Source organism: Rhineura floridana, chromosome 8, assembly GCF_030035675.1.
Source record: "Rhineura floridana isolate rRhiFlo1 chromosome 8, rRhiFlo1.hap2, whole genome shotgun sequence".
Taxonomy (NCBI): Eukaryota; Metazoa; Chordata; class Lepidosauria; order Squamata; family Rhineuridae; genus Rhineura; species Rhineura floridana.
The window spans coordinates 90,275,437-90,296,914 of NC_084487.1; the positions used below are offsets into that span (position 1 = coordinate 90,275,437).

The 21,478-nt window shown below is 40.9% G+C and overlaps 1 protein-coding gene across 1 annotated transcript in view; it reads right to left on the reverse strand.

The window, feature by feature from the left end:
- Positions 1-21,478, reverse strand: part of CTTNBP2 (cortactin binding protein 2) — a 123,655-nt gene that overhangs the window by 21,721 nt on the left and 80,456 nt on the right. The window contains 8 exon segments of the mRNA XM_061640072.1: positions 5,103-5,281; positions 10,449-10,636; positions 11,205-11,357; positions 12,650-12,749; positions 12,842-12,928; positions 15,178-15,257; positions 17,045-17,140; positions 18,318-18,593. Of these exon segments, the coding sequence (XP_061496056.1) occupies positions 5,103-5,281; positions 10,449-10,636; positions 11,205-11,357; positions 12,650-12,749; positions 12,842-12,928; positions 15,178-15,257; positions 17,045-17,140; positions 18,318-18,593 (1,159 nt within the window).

The window sequence follows — 21,478 nt, forward strand, 5'->3', positions numbered from 1 at the left end:
TCCAATATGCATAATTTTACACTTGTTTATATTGAATTGCATTTGCCATTTTTCTGCCCATTCACTCAGTTTGGAGAGGTCTTTTTGGAGCTCTTCGCAATCCCTTTTTGTTTTAACAACCCTGAACAATTTAGTGTCATCAGCAAACTTGGCCACTTCACTGCTCACTCCTAATTCTAGGTCATTAATGAACAAGTTGAAAAGTATAGGTCCCAATACCGATCCTTGAGGGACTCCACTTTCTACAGCCCTCCATTGGGAGAACTGTCCGTTTATTCCTACTCTCTGCTTTCTGCTTCTTAACCAATTTCTTATCCACAAGAGGACCTCTCCTCTTATTCCATGACTGCTAAGCTTCCTCAGAAGCCTTTGGTGAGGTACCTTGTCAAACGCTTTTTGAAAGTCTAAGTACACTATGTCCACTGGATCACCTCTATCTATATGCTTGTTGACACTCTCAAAGAATTCTAATAGGTTACTGAGACAGGACTTTCCCTTGCAGAAGCCATGCTGGCTCTGCTTCAGCAAGGCTTGTTCTTCTATGTGCTTAGTTAATCTAGCTTTAATAATACTTTCTACCAGTTTTCCAGGGACAGAAGTTAAGCTAACTGGCCTGTAATTTCCGGGATCCCCTCTGGATCCCTTTTTGAAGATTGGCGTTACATTTGCCACTTTCCAGTCCTCAGGCACGGAGGAGGACCCAAGGGACAAGTTACATATTTTCGTTAGCAGATCAGCAATTTCACCTTTGAGTTCTTTGAGAACTCTCGGGTGGATGCCATCCGGGCCCGGTGATTTGTCAGTTTTTATATTGTCCATTAAGCTTAGAACTTCCTCTCTCGTTACCACTATTTGTCTCAGTTCCTCAGAATCCCTTCCTGCAAATGTTAGTTCAGGTTCAGGGATCTGCCCTATATCTTCCACTGTGAAGACAGATGCAAAGAATTCATTTAGCTTCTCTGCAATCTCCTTATCGTTCTTTAGTACACCTTTGACTCCCTTATCATCCAAGGGTCCAACTGTCTCCCCAGATGGTCTCCTGCTTTGAATGTATTTATAGAATTTTTTGTTGTTGGTTTTTATGTTCTTAGCAATGTGCTCCTCAAATTCTTTTTTAGCATCCCTTATTGTCTTCTTGCATTTCTTTTGCCAGAGTTTGTGTTCTTTTTTATTTTCTTCATTTGGACAAGACTTCCATTTTTTGAAGGAAGACTTTTTGCCTCTAAGAGCTTCCTTGACTTTGCTCGTTAACCATGCTGGCATCTTCTTGACCCTGGCGGTACCTTTTCTGGTCTGCGGTATGCACTCCAGTTGAGCTTCTAATATAGTGTTTTTAAACAACTTCCAAGCATTTTCGAGTGATGTGACCCTCTGGACTTTGTTTTTCAGCTTTCTTTTCACCAATCCCCTCATTTTTGTGAAGTTTCCTCTTTTGAAGTCAAATGTGACCGTGTTGGATTTTCTTGGCAATTGGCCAGGTACATGTATGTTTAATTTAATAGCACTGTGGTCACGGCTCCCAATCGGTTCAACAACACTTACATCTTGCACCAGGTCCCGGTCCCCACTGAGGATTAAGTCCAGGGTTGCCGTCCCTCTGGTCGGTTCCATGACCAACTGGTCTAGGGAATAGTCATTTAGAATATCTAGAAACTTTGCTTCTTTGTCATGACTGGAACACATATGCGGCCAGTCTATGTCCGGGTAGTTGAAGTCACCCATTACTACCACATTTCCTAGTTTGGATGCTTCCTCAATTCCATATCTCATCTCAAGGTCTCCCTGAGCATTTTGATCAGGGGGACGATAGATCGTTCCCAGTATTAAGTCCCTCCTGGGGCATGCTATCACCACCCACAACGATTCTGTGGAGGAGTCTGCCTCTTTTGGGGTTTCGAGCTTGCTGGATTCAATGCCTTCTTTCACGTATAGAGCGACTCCGCCACCAATACGTCCTTCCCTGTCCTTTCGATATAGTTTATATCCAGGGATAACCGTATCCCACTGGTTTTCTCCATTCCACCAGGTCTCTGTTATGCTCACTATATCAATGCTCTCCTCTAAGACTAAGCACTCCAGTTCTCCCATCTTGGTTCGCAGGCTCCTAGCATTAGCGTACAGGCATTTGTAAGCAGTGTCTCTCTTCAAGTGTCTTTGGCACTTGTGGTTAGGCCTGTGGTAATTTTGCTCTTCTGAATTTATATCCTGTGCCCCTGCTCTCACAATGCCTACTTCTAGGCCTACCCCTTTTAAAATTTCATCATTTCTTTGGTTTTTATCCCAGGGGGGAGGTTTATTCCGAACCGGACCTTTCTCAGCTCCTGTCGGGTTTCCCCCCTCAGTCAGTTTAAAAGCTGCTCTGCCACCTTTTTAATTTTAAGTGCCAGCAGTCTGGTTCCATTCTGGTTCAAGTGGAGCCCGTCCCTTTTGTACAGGCCCGGCTTGTCCCAAAAAGTTCCCCAGTGCCTAACAAATCCAAACCCTTCCACCCGACACCATCGTCTCATCCACGCATTGAGACTGCGAAGCTGGGCCTGTCTGGCTGGTCCTGCGCGTGGAACCGGTAGCATTTCAGAGAAAGCCACCTTGGAGGTCCTGGCTTTCAGCATCCTACCTAGCAACCTAAATTTTGCTTCCAGGACCTCATGGCTGCATTTCCCCATGTTGTTGGTGCCAACGTGCACCACGACCACTGACTCCTTCCCAGCACTGTCTACCAAACTATCTAAACGACGGGCGATATCCGCAACCTTCGCACCAGGCAGGCAAAACACCTTGCGGTCTACACGCCCATCACACACCCCACTGTCTATGTTCCTAATGATCGAATCACCCACTACAAGGATCCCTCCAGCCCCTGGAGATATATCCTCGGCACGAGAGGATAGCTGTTCATCCCCCAAGGAATGGGTCCCTTCTAAGGGATCGTTTCCCTCTTCCTCAGCTGTATGCTCTCCTTCCCCGAGACCATCGTTGTCCATGATAGCAGGAGAGCTATCATTGTTGGAGTGGGACACAGCTATAACATCCCTGAAGGCCTCCTCCACACACCTCTACACATGTACACGCCTGGACAGTTGCTCTTGAATTATGCAATGATTTTTTTTTAAAAAGCAAGACAAAAAAGAGGTGATGCTGCAGTGACCAGAGGCAGCCCTGGTGGATTCCAGCATGCCCATGCTGCCCTAGGTGCTGATGTATGCCTTGTTTGCCACTGCCCTTGTCATCTGCAGATACCTAGGGGTTCATGGTGAGGGGTTCTGTAGTGCGGGGCCCTGGACTTTGGCCCTGAGGTCCAGCCCATCAGCGTTAAATATAAGAATTCATGCCTTGCAGTGATCTCAGGCAACACTATATTCTTCAGCTACTTAAATTATTATTTAAGACCTAAACACAACACAATTCCTCATCCCCACCGCAATATCTGCAAACCAGATTCATCATTGTTTCTGTTTTACAGAGTGAGAAGTAGGGCAAGGATCTGCTGAGAGCCACCCTGAGATTAGTCTGGGAGAGATAGCGTGGCAGTTTTGCTACCCACTTATGCCAGCTGTCTGGGATTGTCCAGGACGACTGAAGGGCTGCAGGGGTGGAAAACCAGGGGTGTGGGAAGGGCCAAGGAGAGGGGGGATCGCAAGATTGCATGGGAGGAAAAGGAGCAGCAAAAATAATCAAACAAGGAAGAATCTTGGAATGGCTAGGAGGGAGTGGGGCCGGAAAGGCTGTTCCAACCCTTCCCTGTGATGAGTTGGGACTCTTGGGTCCAAGAGTAGAGACCAAGGGTGTCTCTGATCCCTGTCTCTGACATTGATAAAGGGGTTGTGGTCTTGTGGAGATCACCACACTCCCAGCTGCATTCTTGGTTGAGATGAAATGTCAACATTCAGGCTCAGCATGATGAGTACTAAGGTAAGTTAAAAACCAGTGGTGGTCATGGGTAGTGACAAACAGCTATGCCAGCCTACTCCTAACCACTACAAGGGATGTTGGGCAGCTCTCTGATCCTGTGAAAATGCTACTACTCCTTTGAGAAGTGTGACCTTTTGAAAATGGGATCAGAGCACAGGAAGCAGACATCTAAGCTGAGATCTCAAGCATTCCTTCATGGAAGATTTACAGAAATAACTCTATGAACGGAGAAGGGAGGCTTGTGAATGCATACAGAATGGCACTCTTGAGACACTTATTGACTGCTACAACTTTTTGAACCTGTAAGATATATCTTCAAATTACCTATATGATACAAGTGTCACTATGGTTAGCACATAGAATCCCATACACTTTTTCTTGGCAGCAAATCTCTCACAGAAATAGCATTTTGTTGTTTTAGAATGAGGAACTGCCTAAATTAACAGAGCAATTCAAACATAGCAATCCTATACATATTTATTCAGAAAATAGTCCTGCACAGTCAGTGGGGTTTATTTCCAGGTAAGCCTAAGAAACTGGGCTACCAATCCTATACACATTCTTACTGGGGTGTAAGTCCAATTGAAAATAATACAACATTGTGCTGCAAGGCAGCAATCCTAAGCATGCTTACTGTGGAGTAACTCCTGTTGAATTCTGTGTTATTTACTTCTGAGTAACCATGCATAAGGATTGCACTGGATATTTGCTATTTCTGAGCATTTTTACTTTTTTATAATTTGGATAATTTATACCCTGCACTCTGTTGTCTCAAAAGAGATACTCAAAGCAGCTTACATACTTCAGTGAATATAAAACCATCCCCTTGATGCAAACCCCATTTGAAAACTGTCCTCAAACTCCCATCACCAACTGATGTGCCAGTTATTGTTTTCACTACTTTCCACTCTGCCAATCTATTTCCAGTTCACTCTGGCCAAATACAACGTACAAAGCCACTAAAAAAACCCTTCACTCTAAATTTCCTCTTCTAAATGATTTGCTTTAGTAGCTCCCCAACACATCTTCATAATGTACCTCCCCCAATAAAATACTGGGAGAAAGATTAGACAATTCTGTAAATCTAAATGAGTTATGCTAGAATAGATTGCTGTGATGTACAGGAGATGGAAGCATTTTAAGGATGTTACTGCTGCACTGTAGAATTAATGATGAATAAACACACAACATACTTCACTGTTGTGTGGCCGTGTCCAGGCACCACTGGACAAGAAAGAAAATGCTTTGGTCCAATAAGTGCTTCAGGTGCGCCGAGCCGCGATAAACACGAATTGAGCTGGTGCCAGACTGCAATAATCCACTCTATAATCTTGCACACTGGATCACATGGAGACGGCATTTTTCCTCTGAACTGCAATGGGTAGAACAGATGATTGATTTGGTTTTGTACCCTTTTGAAGAAGAAAAGCAATTTCACAATGTGACATGTTGTACGTAGGAAATAGGTTTCACAGAAATGGTGTGTGCCCATTGCTTGCTACCTGCAGCATCAAGTGGTCACTGCTTGTGTGAAAGACCCACCATGGATCATATACAACAGAGAGACCTTTCATCTCACTTTCCATCACCATAAATACAAATGCTTTTTCAATGACATCTGTTCACACAGACTTGACTGTAAGTTGTTGTGCTGAGTGATCAAGAGATAAGATATCAAACAGTGTATGTGTGAATTATTTCCATGTTTGGAAAAAGATCTGAGTTCTCAAATAACACAAGTAGTGGCTTGAGGGCCTATAGAACTGCAACTCCTTGAACACCTAAATGCAAACATTTTTAAGATGATCCAAAGTCAATTCAGAATATGCAGTAGTGTGCTCCAGGTGCTGTTATGGGCATTTCTTGAGCAAGCCCTATAAAACCGGACAAGTGTTGTACAAGAGCTGTACACTTAACTCATTTCAATGGGGCTTGTTCAGTAGAACATTCCAAAGGATTGTACTCAGAGATGAATAAAGACCAATTTTATATGAAGCATTTTTGCTTAACTCTCAGTAGAAGCATTAGAGAGGTAATAGTTACGCAGTCTGCCTGCAACTGATACATCACCACCTCAAGAGGAAACAAGGCATTACATTACAAACAGCAAGAAGCAACTGTATAACCTGCAGTGTGTACAGGAACATGATTGCTGCACATCTAACTTTACATAAGAACAAATGAGGCCTTAAGGACTGTAATATTCTTCTCAATTAACATTTCATGCTACCTGGACGTAAGTTCCAATCATCCCATTGGTGGTGAAGACGCTCAATCAGGGAAGGTGCAAATGCACATGGAACTCACATGCTGAGTTGAAAACTGATTTGCTCAGATCCCGAATGAGCTTGGATCAGAGCAAGCATAAATGAAGGTAGAAGCAACATCCAGAGCTGAAAGCAGGAAATTGGCAGACCTGCTTTAAAATGTGTAAACTCTGGGTCAAATAGAAGGCTAAGCCTATCTGGGCATAGTGGAATGGTCCAACAGTCTACAGGGTCAAGCCACAACAATATTTGATATACAGTGGAGAATGAGCCTAGAATCCTAAAAAAATCTTGTTTTAAAACGTGAGCAAGTCTCTAGCCTTTTTCACTAGATGGCAGATAGACCTTAAACTTGAAATCATAACTAGCTAAAGCACAGCTGGTTAACATTTTTTGGCCCAAGGACTGCATTTGCCCTTGGTCAATCCTCCAAGGACCACAAACCAGTGGTGGGTGTTGCCTCCTCTCTCTCTCTCTCTCTCTCTCTCTCTCTCTCACTCACACACACAAACACACACACACACACACACAAATCGATTCCAACTTATGGCGACCCTATGAATAGGGTTTTCATGAGGCTGAGAGGCAGTGACTGGCCCAAGGTCACCCAGTGTGCTTCATGGGTGTGTGGGGATTCAAACCCTGGTCTCCCAGGTCATAGTCCAACACCTTAACCACTACACCACACTGGCTCTCATACAAATCCCTTTAGTCACCCCAATATTGTGTCTATTTTTTTCTTGGAATTTTTTTTTCTTGGGGGTCTTGGAGATCCAGAAAAAAAGTGTTCAGGGACCATATTAGGCCCCGGGGATAGCTATTTCTGAGTTAAAAGCTGTAGGACCAAAAGTTATGCAATGGCTCCTCCAAAAGTTGAAGGTGTGGAAATTGGGGCACCATCAGCCTGTTGTGTTCCACCCCCGATCCTTGGGCCCATCAGCACGGTTGATGCCTGCTCTGCCACCCTTTAGGCCTATCTGCCATTAATGCTGTTGCTGTAACATTGCTAAGGGGCACAAGATCCAGACATCAGACACTGCTTACCAAGTAAGCCCACTAGGGCCCACTGATGGAGAAGTCACCACCAGAGGGCACTTTGCCCAAGGCAATTTAAACCTGGAGCCAACCCTTGCTAACTTGGCACTAGTACTTGCATGAACAGCGTCATGTGGAAGAAAAGCCAACACTCAGCACTACCAATCCCAGTCTCACAAATGCTGATTAACACATGCTCTCAATAGAGATTCAAACCTTCTTACTCTCTACCTTTCAGTGACAGATACATTATTGATTAATTGGCCATAATCAACTTAAGAGGGAATTCCAGTGCATGATTTAATTAGCTTTCACCCAAAATTAGTTTTATTTTTGGTGTAAATAATATTATGTCTCTCACAAAAAAGAGGGTTCTCTTCTTCTATAACAATAGTATGAAGGAAGTACCAAGTACTAAGATTCCCAATACAATGAAGGCTTACCGCTATTAATGACTTCAAATTATACATTCAGTTGTCATTGTGCTGGTATGTTAATTTGCTGCAGCTATTTTGGCACATTTATACCCTTGCTTCTATTTTGTTCATTTTTAATTAAAAAACACTCGTAGAAAACGGAGAGCTCTTCAGGCATTTAACAAAGACAAAGACTGGAATATGACAGAAGAATCATACACAAGTATTCTGTTAAGGGATAATGCCTTGCTTTGAAGCATGAGCTAAAAAGGAAATCGTTGCATAAGAAAGAACTCATGATCTTCCTAATCCATTTCAAAGCAGTGCTTTGTGGCATGCAGTCACACTTAAGAGATCAGCTGTAAAAAGATTCTTATTTTTCAGCAGTTTTTATAGTCCTGTTGTGGACATTTAGATGAAGTTACTTTTAAAAAGGGAATATCACAGTTAGGGTTCTAGATATTTGTGCATAAAATACATAAAATTCTGCATCAAGGTAACCCAAATTTGTCACCCTGTATGCAACCTGTAAATTAAGCCTTATTTTTGCATAACTTCGGCTGCAATCTTATACATACTTACCTGAAGTAAATTCCATTGAACAAAACAAGACTTAGAGAATTCCAGTGTTATTCTTCTTGCTCTCGCCACAGGGAAATGCAGGAAACTATGTAGGACTCTGAGAGCCGGCCCATGGCAAATCCTACACAGCAATGCCCTGGCTTTGGAGATTTTGTCTGATACTGTCTGGGCACTTCCAACGCTGAACTGAATACTACAATACCACATTCTGTACTGTTTGTGTCCACATGTGGAGTGACAGCTATTACTGGTGATGAGTGCTCTCGGCAAGCGCACCCTGGAAAGCATGCTTTTCCTGACCTTTCTCAGAAAGTCCCAAGATAAAACTTGGATTTTATAGAAACCCTTTCCAAGAATGCACTAAAACTCCCAGAATTCCCTTCTCTTTCCATCCATTTACCTGGTTGCAGCTGCTCCAGCAGCAGCAAGTTAGAGGGAGGTCTCTGTTCTCTCCCACCACCTGTACCTGGTATCTTGCAAGTTCCTCCATCTTTTCATTCTTCCAGCTTGCTGCTTCTGGAGCAGCAGGAGCAGGCAGTTTTGGGGCAAGAAGGAAGGGGAAAAGGAAGTTGGAAGACTGGGGCCTTGGGTAAGTGGGCAGTGGATAGAAATCCAAGCCCAAGAAGAATTATAGCATTGTAATGCTCATCTTTTATTGAGGCAAGCATTATGAGTCCCTGGTGCTTGTATTTCTGGGAATGGAAATACAAAATTTCAGTGACATGGCTGACTACTATGTGACAGTAGCTCTGTAAGAAACTGAGTTGAGAACCAGAAGGGTTACATTCAAATTTCAGCCCGATTGCCTTAGGGTTAAGCCTACTTTGCAGAGCTGTTGCAATTACTGTGATAATGTATGTGAAGTGTCTTGATCATTCTAAAGTGCAAAGTACACATGGGCTCATCATAACAAGCCCATCTTTTCTAAATATCCAAGGAAAAATGCATAACTACCTTTCATTTCCCACAGGCACACATCCTTAAGGCTGCAACCTCTCAATCAGTTGGGCTTCTGAATCTCCTAATAGTTGAGAACAAAGGAGTTGTCTCTTGGTGCCGTTTGTGGAAGAAGTCACATCTGCTACATTTCTCCTTGTCACGCAGGCTCAAGATCATCTCCCTGTCCCCACAGGCTCAGGAGCATCATTTATAGTGAGGTGCTGGCACTACACCAGTACCACTAAACAGCAACGATTTATAACTTTACTTGAAAGGGAGTAGGATGATGAAGCATCCCTCACTAAGTAGGCACCAAGGTTTGAAGCTCTCCATGCCACCATAAGAACTATGGTGAGCAAAACCCCAACTGCACTGCAGCAGAGTTTTGAGTTCCTGCCTGGAGATTGTAACTCTCATCTGGCAAGTTTGCTATTGACACAGGTAAGAGATAGAAACCAATACAGGTCTATTTTTAAAGGCAGTGAAGCCTTTATTGGCATATTAAATGGAAGCAATTACAGCACACCAAAAATGTCTCCTTAACACATCTTGGTGACATCATTAACCACACATAAGCCAAGAATACTCAAAGGTGACTGCAATTTGAGACAGACAGCACACATGCATGAAAACTTACTGCTGCTTCTTACGAAAGACCATGAAGTCCCACCTGTGTATGTCCCCCACACACTAATCTAAATTTTATTTATTTATTATTTGATTTATATCCCACCCTTCCTCCCAGCAGGAGACCAGGGCAGCAAACAAAAGCACTAAAAACACTTTAAAACATCATAAAAACAGACTTTAAAATGCATTAAAACAAAACATATTCAAAAACATTTTTCTAAAAAGCTTTCAAGACATCTTTTTTTAAAAAGGTTAAAAACATTGTTTAAAAAAAGGGTTAAAAACATATTAAAAAGCAATTCCAACACAGATGCAGACTGGGATAAGGTCTCAAAAGGCTTGTTGAAAGAGGAAGAAATTAATAAACTAGGGTTAGGTTTTATTATTATTGTTTGAGATTTTTAATGCTCGAATGTAATTTGTATGTTTTTATGTTGTACGTTGACCAGACTGGCGGGATAACCAGCCAGATGGGTGACTAATAAATTTAATAAATAAATAAATAAATTCATAAACTAAATGACAGAAGCTTATTAGGCTGCATACAATGAGTCACCTCTTTGTCCTTCAAACTGGAAGAGCCACAATCTTCTTATTTATTTGACCATAATAATGTTGAACAGCCTTTGTGGTGAGCAATAATCTCAAACTCAAGCAGGTGCGTTCCTACCTTGCTTAAAACCTTCCTTCTTAAGAACCTCTGCAGGAGGCCATGGATTGGTTCTCCATCCCATCTGAGCTGAACCCAGAGGAAATGTTGCTGAACCATGAGGTCAGAGCCTTGAAGCCGAGATTTTGCAATGGTCCCCATAAAAAAACAATTCTCATGAAAGTAATATGCTTCAGATGCACCACTGGCTAAAAAACAAGAAAAGGAAAAATCAACAGAAAAAGAAAAAAAAACACTTTTGAAATAGTGAAGATAAGCATCATCTAGGTGATACAGCTGAATTAATAAAGAATTGGAGTCAAAATGCAAGCTCACAAATGGATTACCTGTAACTTTGTTCACACATCACACTAAGCCACAACCAAGGCCGCTTTGGTCCTCCCTAGTCATTCTGCTGCTGCGGTGAGCTAATCCATTGTTTGACTTAGTGTGTCATTTGAACTGTTTAGCTTTCCCAGACAAACCACAAGCCATAAACTATGGGACAAACCTTGGTTACAGCTCATGGTTAGTTTGGAAAGAGCTAATCCATGAGCCCAGGTTCAGATGACGCATTAAGTGAAGCTACAGCTTAGCTTAGTGCAATGCAACAACAGAAAAACTAGGGAGGAGCAAAGTGGCCACAATCTTCTCTCTTGGAGCCCACGTTTGTGCATTCATGCTACGTGGACAGCTTTCACCTGAATGGAAAACTCTGCTCCTTAAAATTGATTTTTCTTCAACAGTAAATCCAAGTGAAATGAAAATATTTCATACCTTTTTTTATAGTGCAGGGGTTATCAGAGCCACGATTTTCAAGAGGTTGAAGAAACTCTCCAAGTAATTCCAGTAATGCAGTCTTTTCCAAATTCTCTAAAATTACAATGATTCTGTTGCTCACAGAAGGTTGTTTCACTGGGATCAGGCAAGCTGTAAATATAAAGAGCTCATTGTAGCTGGCAGATGATGGTTTCTTTCTATTTACAAAGTACATTTTACATAATAAGAATCTACTTAGAGCTCGTAGGAGCTTTGATGTTGCTTTCGCTTTTCCCCATACTTCACAGCAGGGGTGGGTAACCTTCCTTGGCTCAAGGGCCACATTCACTCTTGGCGATTTCTCCAAGGGCCACATACCAGCGGTGGATTTAACCAAAAGTGGGAGTACCCCCTCTCTCACATACGCATACACTCACAGGACACACACAGTTAAACAGCCATTTCTTTTGCAGATCAACTGAGGAAGGGGGATCACTGGCCCCTCTCTGCTGATCAAATGATTGATCTGCTGAATGGAGAGGAGAAAATTTGCATCCCTATCAGGATACTACGGCATTGCCCCCACCTCTGTTTGACTGGATGCTATAGTGGTACAAAATAAATATATACATAATGGGAAATGATGCCTCCGCTAGACCCCTCTCAACACTCTTAAATATATAGATATTTTTCATCTTCAAGCTAAACCACTCTTTGTGTTCAGTAAAATGGATGCACACATTTGATAACTTTGCTTATCATTAAACATAACTTTTAAAATGAAATGGCTGACTTTTCAACTTAATAATTATTTTGAAAAGTTTACTTGTTTGTTGAAAACAAGTCAGAATGTCAGACCAGCCCAAACAAAATACTTAGGGATGGACATGCTGGGTCATGCCGTCATCATTTGTTTTTTATTTCCTTATGCTAGGCAGCAGTACAGAATGCTGGTAAATCTCTTGGCAGTATTATTCCTACAGCGATTGACGTAGTATAATTTAAAGGTGGAACCACTCCGGGTGAATTCTGGGAGATTTGGACTCTTGAGTGAAGAACACTAAGTTCAGTAACAGAATGACATCTTGAGAGAATTCTGCCTATCCCTAATAATACCGCTATGAAACAACTTTAATTTGGTTATATTTTATGCTATTCCTGTGAATTAGTCTTTCCAAATAACGTTGCATGTTCAGAAAACCATTTTTTTTAATTCCACGTTTATCCCTACATCCGTTAGAAAGATACAAAATAAAACTATCCAGAGCTTATTATTAAATTTTGTCTTTAGTTTAACCTCTCTCTCTTTCTCTCAACATCAATCTTTGCCTTTGAAAAGTTCAGTTAAAAATATACCACAGGGTACATAAAGTGCTTTAGTGCATTTTTCTTGTAAGCATAATTAGAAGTATGCCTTCAAGTTATTAATCCTTCCCTCCACTGATTTATTAAAATCATCTTACCGCTATTGATGAATAATTCTGCAAGTTGCTCCTTGGAGAAATCAGTATCTATCTTCACTTTGACAATTTCACAGCTGAATCCCACAGCCAGTTGCTTGTACTGTGTTAAAAGGTCACAAATTCAGCAAAGGTATATAATAGGCTCTTACATCCCCTCCCCCCCGCAAATGTTGTATGGCTTTATCTTCTTACCTTCATACAGAGGGCTATCTGGTATGCCACATAATCTTGCAAGCTTCCTTCTGGACCATGGAAGATAATATTACGGTACTGTTCCACCTATAGATAAACCCAGGAATATTTATATGCATTTTTAAATGCCTGTTTTTAAATGAATGAAAATAGATGTTTATTGTTCTGTTAACATTGCTTTCAGTGCAATTCTATAAATGTCTATTCAAATGTAAGTCCCACGGAGTTTGTAGTGTCTTAACTCCCAGGAAACTGGGTACAGGTTTATAATCTGACAGATTTTAAAAAAGCAATTGGTATTCTCTCTGTAAGTATGGGTGGCCACTATCACCACTGGTACTCATTTTAATACAGAGCAAGGTGCTGACTGCCAACAGCTTCTAAAAATAAGAAATTTAATCAATCCGTTTCTATTCAGGGCTCCTAAAAATGTGGAGTACAATCTTACTATCCCTACATCACATGCTTGGAAGGATGAATGTCACTATAATGATGATAATAATTCTTAATATAATGTCTTAACCAAAGCTAACCATAGCAAACACCCCATTCAGTTGTCCCTCTAAGAGAAAATCAAAATGCCATTTAATATCAAATGCCAGGACCTAAAGAGTTAGTTCAGGTGCACGTCAGGACTTGGTCATGCTCAGTAGGATTGATGTATCTCTCCCCTCCCCACTTTAACCAGTAGTCCCTTGTGCCATTTCACAAAGTGCTCAGTGTCAAAAACAGTGGTATAGAGACCTGCTGTTTGAGAATCGTAAGATCAAAGCCCCCTTGGCTGTGCAGAATGAAAAGTGCAGTTCTTTGGCTTCTGACCAGCATATGAATTTTTCAAAAACATAAAAAATCATTGTGTCTGGATAGAGGAACACTTTTCAAGTATTCCATGTTTTGGTGTGCTGCTATTCCCAGAATGAAATTGAATGCTCATGTCTCAGTTTCCTAGCAACGTAACCACCTGCAGAGGGTTCTGAAGATAAGTTTCCAAATTGAATTCCAAGAGGGCTAAATTAGCTCTCTACCACTGTAATATTCATTCCCTTTGAAGGCTAACTTGCCTTTCTGAGAATTTTATTTCCTAGGCTTCAAGTGAAAACGGATAGTATAGTGAAATTTATAGTACATAAACTATAGAGAGAACACTATAGCAAAGTGAAGCTTTAGAGCAATGATGGGGAATGTTTTTCAGACCAAGGACTGCATTCCTTCATGGTCAGTGGTGGGTAAGGTCAGAGGTGAAAGTGGAGACAGCAACAAATGCAACTCTTTACTTTGTACATAGAAAAGTCAGAAACTTTTTACACACACCCACACCTCTATCTTCTGTCCATGAAAGCAAGAGGCTTCATCACAGTTCCAGTCACACAAAAGCACCTGAGAAAGGTGTGGAGTAGGACTAGTGAGGGGCAGGCCTGGTGAGGGAGGGGATGGCATGGCAAGAGTCACAAGGGCCATATAAAAAGGCCTGGAAGTCTGCATTTACCCCTCAGGCCTGACGTTTCCCATCTTGCTTTATAAGGCAGTTCTATAGCCATGATGGTTAAATAGAGCCCCCATGTTCAGAGGCAGTGTGCCTCTGAATCTCATTGGCTGGTGGGAGAGAACAATATGGGTAGGCTTGTTGCCACCACATCCAGTTTATGGACCTCTCATTGGGGCATCTTGTTGGGAAGTGGAAGCTGCATCAGGCTGGACCCTTGATCTGATGCAGTAGGGCTCTCTTTATACCCTTAAGAAAACAATAGCATGTTGACACAGGTAGAGAGAGCCAGCAATATAATAAGAGTTCAGAGTTACATTCTTCCAAGCCAAAGGACTAGGAGAAAACGTTCTGTACTACAATCCTGCTGACTCTGTTTCTGTCTTTCTTGGTTGGCTGCTTTTCTAATTCATTCTTTGAAGCAGCAAAATGGAATAAGGGAGGAATAAGGTCTGCACTGCCAGGTTTTGTAATGGGGACAGATCCATACACACTCCAGCTCCTATTGCTCAAAAAGAGCCAGGATCCACTGAGTTAAAAGGTCTCAAGATGAACACAGAGTAGAGTCACATAACTATTTTACTCCCACTTCACTTTTAATTTTGTCATCATCTTATGGAAAGGTCCATGAGGAACTTGGCTGTCTGAAACAGTCCATGACACGTTTGGCTCTTGGCCCAGCACACAAAGGAGGGGGGGAAATCAGTATGTTGCAGCATCTGGAACACTGTCTCCCTTTTAGTGAGGAAGATTGTTTCCGAAACTGCTAGAAAACACAAGAGCTGTGTTAATATTTACAGAACCCAGTAGAAAGAGATGGAAATTGTTAAGCAAGAACTAAGCTGATCCTTACCAGCCGGAGATAATTCCGCAGTGTCTGAAGATGGATCATAGATGCATATGTCACACTGTGCAGACAGCCTTCTTGAGGACCTTGCAAGGAAAGGATACACATGAGCACAACCCTAAGCTCTTTGGGAGATGCTGTGCAGCCTACTTAGAAATGTTATCCATTCTCCTGTATGAGCTCAGGAGACTCGTAAAAAAGAATTAGGCAAGTCACTGTGTAAGCCCTAGTCTTGATGTGTCTGAAAAATGATAATAATATACAAATGTGTTCAATACCCATGGCTGGATTATAATGGTGAAATTGGAGCAACTGCCCCAGGGCCTGCAGGGAGGCCCAGACTTTGAACTTTTTTTTTAAAGTAAGTCTCTAGCCCTTCTAAAAGCCAAGGCATGAAGCAACATGTGCAGGCAGCCTTCCAATTTCTGTGAGAAGAGCCAGCCTGGCTGCTTCTGCCTTTCAGTGTTTTTAACAAATGAGTGAAGTCAGAGCTGTGCTTGATGACTGAGTTCTTTGGACACCAGCTATAGGAATCCTTAGGGTCTAAAGAGGTGCTGTTTTTCCCACCCCTTTAGTGAACTTTTCTTTTCTGCTCCTGTCTCATTTTCGAGTCCTTGGAATCTGTACAGTTTTCCCTTCCTTTCTTCCTAGCCACCATGATGCATCTTTCCTGTAGCAGGTTCATCTGAGATCAGGTATTCCCAAAAATTATTTTCTGCAAATGCTACTACACAGTAACTGCAGATGGATGTTAAAGAAACCCCCCTCCCCAGGCAAATGCAAAATCTTTACAAAGAGGCTTAGGCATGTCTTCTGCTGTTCAGGACCTGAAATCCAGGTACTCATTAAGAATTCACTGTATAGTTAATTTATAGTACATGTCTACTCAGAAGTACATCTCTTTGTGTTTAATAGAGTTTACTCCCAGATAAGTGGTACAGATGGAAAACCTGAGCAATAATCAGCAGTTAGGAAAAATACTGACATTATGCCTTTTCTTACTATTTTACATGTAAAGGAAGAAATAATACAACAACAAAACACACAATTTTAAAAATAAAAGCAGATCACTTTGCTTTCTATAATGGCTACAGGCCTAATATAACCTGTCTTAGGAATCAATCCCCTCTGCACACTAACCTTGGAGTAAGCTGAGTTGAACACAAGTGGAACTTGTGCATCGAAAACACACAATATTCAGGCCACATGTTGATGCCTTGTACTAATTTGTGGGGGCTGGGGGGCAGTAAAACATAGCCCTTTACAGTACAAAGATGAATCATTCTGGTTAAAGGAACCAAAATTTGATGCGTATGATACAAGTAGAAGTTCCCTTTTGCAGCAATTTTATATCTCTTTCAATGTATCTTCACAGCAGCCATGTGAGGTAGATTAGGCTAAAAGCTGGTAACTGACCCAAGGCATTAAGTGAGCAAAACCAGTGATGAGTTTAAAATGTGAAGCTGCACATGCTCAGAGCATTTTCTTTTCAATATCAAGGTTGGCAAAATGTTTTTTTGTTTGTGTTTCGCTAAGAGTTGTGAAACTACACATGCTGAAACAGCTTTTTTATATGGACCACAAACATTAACATTATTATAAAATTTTCAGTATATTTGCTGCACAATATAGAAGGCAATTAAAAAGCAACCCTCGTAGAGGGTATTCTAAAAACTTTCCCGTTTTTCTTGTTGCTCAGATTTTCCCTTTGGAACATATCTAAGGAAAGCCACTTTATTAACTGAACTTCAAAGCTTAATAAGAGTGTAGCATGTAATTACTCAAAATGACAGAGATCAGCTATCCATTGGTTATCCATCACAATGAACATTTATGTAATATGTGGAGCCAAAGTAGGAGTGAATGCACTTACCAAGCAAAAATATGATTATATGTTCCACCTGATTCCTTTTAAAAAATTCCCAAGGCGGTTGGGGAAATGCCTGACCTATTGACCATGAAACATTGCCTGTTAAAAAGAGGGAAATGAAATCAGAGTCATGTTTACACACACAGGTTAGGACATGTATATCTGAAAATACTTTTACTATTAATATGTATGTCATGTCACATGCATTTTACTTTGACTGGTTTTAATTAATATTCAATTAAAATTTACATAGCTAGGGTGGTAGTCAACACTAGTTCTACTCAAGAGCAGATTCATTCAAATTAATGGACATAGCTAACTTAGGCTCATTAATTTCAGTGGGTGTACTCTGAGTAGGATTTAGTTGAATACAACCCAAAATGTTTTCAAAAACCTATATTTAGACAATAATATAAAGTCTACTTTAAAAAAAAACCCGAATTTGTTTGATTCCTAGAACCTTTCTCTTCTTAAGCTAAGGACATGGATTTCATACCAGTTCTGATATTACCTCCCAAGGATGCACAAGACGGCATCTTTCTTACTTTGTAATGCTTAAAAGCTACCAAGACAGAGTGGTCTTAGAAAAAGAAGCTTCTCCTGAAAATATCATAGCCTGGAACTGGCTCCAGAGAGTGGCAAAGTTTAGCACTTGTCAAGGCTCAACACCAGCAGACGGTCCACAACCCTAACAGAGCTTCTTTTTCTATATTGTACAGAGTATCCAAGAAGATCCGATGCAGCCTAAGGAAACTCTTAGTTTACATTTCCCATTTACTTACTTACTTACTTAATTTAAAGCATTTAAATTAAATGCTCTTAGCAGTAAGAAAGCTATTAGTAAATCTTGTTCTAGGTTAGGGGTCTCACTGAGGGTGCCATGCCAGAAGGCCCCCAAAATCCTGGAGCCACTACAGTCATAGCCACTAGCTAGATACAATAATGCATACACCCAATAAACCCATTGGAGCATGATTGCCAAAGCAGCTTCACCAAGGTGAGCTCCCACATTAGTGTGGAAAAGCACTGATCACATGACTTATCTGGATTAGGTGCATGCTTCCCAAGATAGTGTCAGTGTCAATGTCACCATGAAGGTAATATTTGAACAGGGCCATAACTAGTGTTAAATTTCATACATTGCTCTGCATAATGAATACAGTTGCCTCAGACTTCACCATGAGTGGTACTGAACACAGATACTTGTGACATACCATGTAACGCAAAAAACAGAGGAAACTTGTTTTTCTACAAAGTTAACAGTGCAGATAGATACCAAGTTTGATGGATAGTATACTGCTTGCAGTGAGGCCGATGCCAGATTCTGTGGTGTTATTAAGTGTCAAGTCTTGTAGGCTGTTCCATCCATCAGAGGTGATTGCTTGGAAATGGTTTGTCACTGTTTGAGTCACTGCTTTTGAAAAATCATCCCAGGCCACCTGCTTACGGACTTTTAATACACCAATGGTGTTTTCCATTTCGAGATCCTCTGTACCATAGTAGGCTGGCTCTACCTGGCTAACTGCAATCCGTAAAGGTATTTTGAGAGCATCTGTTTGAATAGAATCAGAGAGCTTGAATATAGTAAAAACTACATATAGTTACATAAAAGAAAGAAAAAAGAAAATATGAAAGAGTATTTGCCAGTACATCTTAAAACAATGTACAATTCTGGAGTACGATATGCAACCCCATAGATGGGCCAGAATATAAATCCAAGGTAGCTTCCTATAAAGCCAAATATTCATTATCATTTGATTTAGTTGTAATATAAACTCAAAACTCGAGCCTTCAGTGTTGTCGGCCCAGTTCTCTAGAATCCTCTGCCAACAGAGATTCAGCTGGCACCTTCTGTTTTAACCTTTAAATGCCTGCTAAAAACCATTCTGTTCTGCCAGGCTTATGCAGGCAGTTAAGAAGATGTCTCCTTGCAGTAGTTGACCGTGTTTTAATGTATTTTTACTGGGTTTTATTATATGGTTTTTATTGGTTGTAAATAACTTTGATTTTTTTAAAAATGAAATAATGGTATACAAATATGCTTATAAATAAATAAACTCCAAAAATGTCTGAGAGCCACCAAATGTAACAGGATTAATAATTCACACAGAAATCACTTCTATGTAGACAGCAGTTTGTACGCAGACCATCATCTGTGACAATTATACAATGCTGTCTTTGCCTCTGGAAATTTCTATCAGGTTTGAAGTGCTCCTAAGTAATCAAACAAGGGAGCATTTTACTGTTTCTCACAACATTTTGGAATTACTATAATTGGTTATATCACATGCTGATCTCTTAAATTTGACTGAAGGTAGAGGGAGATGTACATTTATGCCTGATGTACTATTTTGGTTGCCAGTGAGTGGTCATATATTGAATTAGTGCTACCATAAATGAAGCAACTGAGCTGCTTTCCTGGGTTCATGTTTTTTCCCATTCAAAAAGATGATGCAGTCTATAATGCTGCCATTGGTGTGGTTCTCATGGAGATACACAATATTTAAATATTTCTGTAGCTCCTGTGAAAATGCCAACAACCTATAAAAGGATTCACTGGCTTGACTGTTTTAACTGCCTGTCCAAACACACGACACCACAATACCTAAATCACCCCAACCTTCATGAAGAGAAATGCCTGAATGAAAAACCTTGAATGATAATGATTCCAAAATCACTTATTTAACTGCTGAAATTGCTAAGACTGTTTTCTAATGTTTAATTCTAAACCTGTCTGCTGAATTCCACTGGTTCTTGGCTTTGTTTCAATAAGTGGAATAAAGCTTCCCATTTCTAACACCCTTTTATACATTTGGAGAACCATTAACATGTCCCCCTTTTATCTTTTGCCAATTCTTGGTCAGTTTCCCCACCACCACCTTTCCTCATATTGTGTGTCTTCTAGACATTCATCATCTTTGTGGTAGGGAAAGCAAGGAGACAGTCCCTCCTCCCTGCTCTTTTCCAGCCCACATGTGACTATATTAGAGCTGAGCTGAAATTTCTCATAAATCATTGCTGGAGAAAATTTCTGAGATTGTTCTTTTTTTCAGCCTCCCAGAAAAAAACACTAAACATTTTCCATGATTTTGCCATCTTGCCCCCTTATCCCACCACAATGCCCTAGAATGATGCTAGGTCTGGAGAATTGTAGAAGGTGCAAAATGGTGGCCAGGCTGCCAACATAAAAACAACAAATATATATAATTCTCCCAATGGAAGGATGTAGAAAGTGGAGTCCCACAAGAATTAGTATTGGAATCTGTGCTTTTAAACTTGTTTCTAAACTATCTGGAGTTCAGGATGAGCAGTGAGGTAGTCAGGTTTGTTGATGATACTAAATTGTTTCGGGTGCTTAAAACAAAAAGGGATTGTAAACAACTCCAAAAGGACCTTTCCAAACTGAGTGAATGGGTAGTAAAATGTCAAATGAAATTCAATGTAAACAAGAACTGATGCACATTGGGGCAAAACATCTTAATTTCACATATGTGCTCATGGGGTCTGAACAGCTGCATTTGGAATACTGTGTACAATTCTGGTTGCCTCACCTCAGAAATGATATTGTAGAGCTGAAAAGATTCAGAAAAGGCAACCAAAATTATCAGGGAGATGGAGCAATTTCCCTATGAGGAAAGCTTATAGCCACTGGGGCTTTTTAGTTTACAGAAAAGATGAGTAAGAGGTGACATGATAGAAATGTATAAAATTATGCATGGCGTGGAGAAAGTGGATAGATAAAAGTTTTTCTCTCTTTCTTATAACACTAGAACTCATGGATATCCAATGTAGCTGAATGTTGGAAGATTCAGGACAGACAAAAGATAGTACTTCTTCACACAGTGCATAGTTTTAAACTATGGAATTCTCTCCCACAAGACGCAGTAATGGCACCAACTTGGATGACTTTAAAAGACAATTAGACAAATTCATGGAGCATAAAGCTGTCAATGGCTACTCACTATGATGGCTCTGCTCTGCTTCCATAGTCAGAGGTAGTGTGCTTCCAAATACCAGTTGCCAGAAACTGCAGGAAGGGAGTGCTGTTGCACTCGGGCCCTGGTTGAGTACTTCCCATGGGCATCTGGTTGGCCACCATGAGAACAGGATGCTGGACTAGATGGGCCATTGGCCTGATCCAGCAGGCTCTTCTTATGTTCTTATATAAGGAAAAGCTGTACTGATGAGCCCCACCCTCAAGAAACTGTTAGATAATTTTTCCTCTCCCTGGAGAAATTTGGTGAAATGTTCTCCTCAATTTCTTTGCCCACAAACAGGGAGGACAATTTTGAGAGGCCGTTTGTGGACAGCTCTAGATTATACCTCAGGAGTACTCTGGCCAAATCATAGGTTCAAGATTCTGAATGGCTCTTGTTATAAAACTAAATTGGCCTAAATACTAGGTATACATGCAGTAAGGTAGACATAAAATGTGCC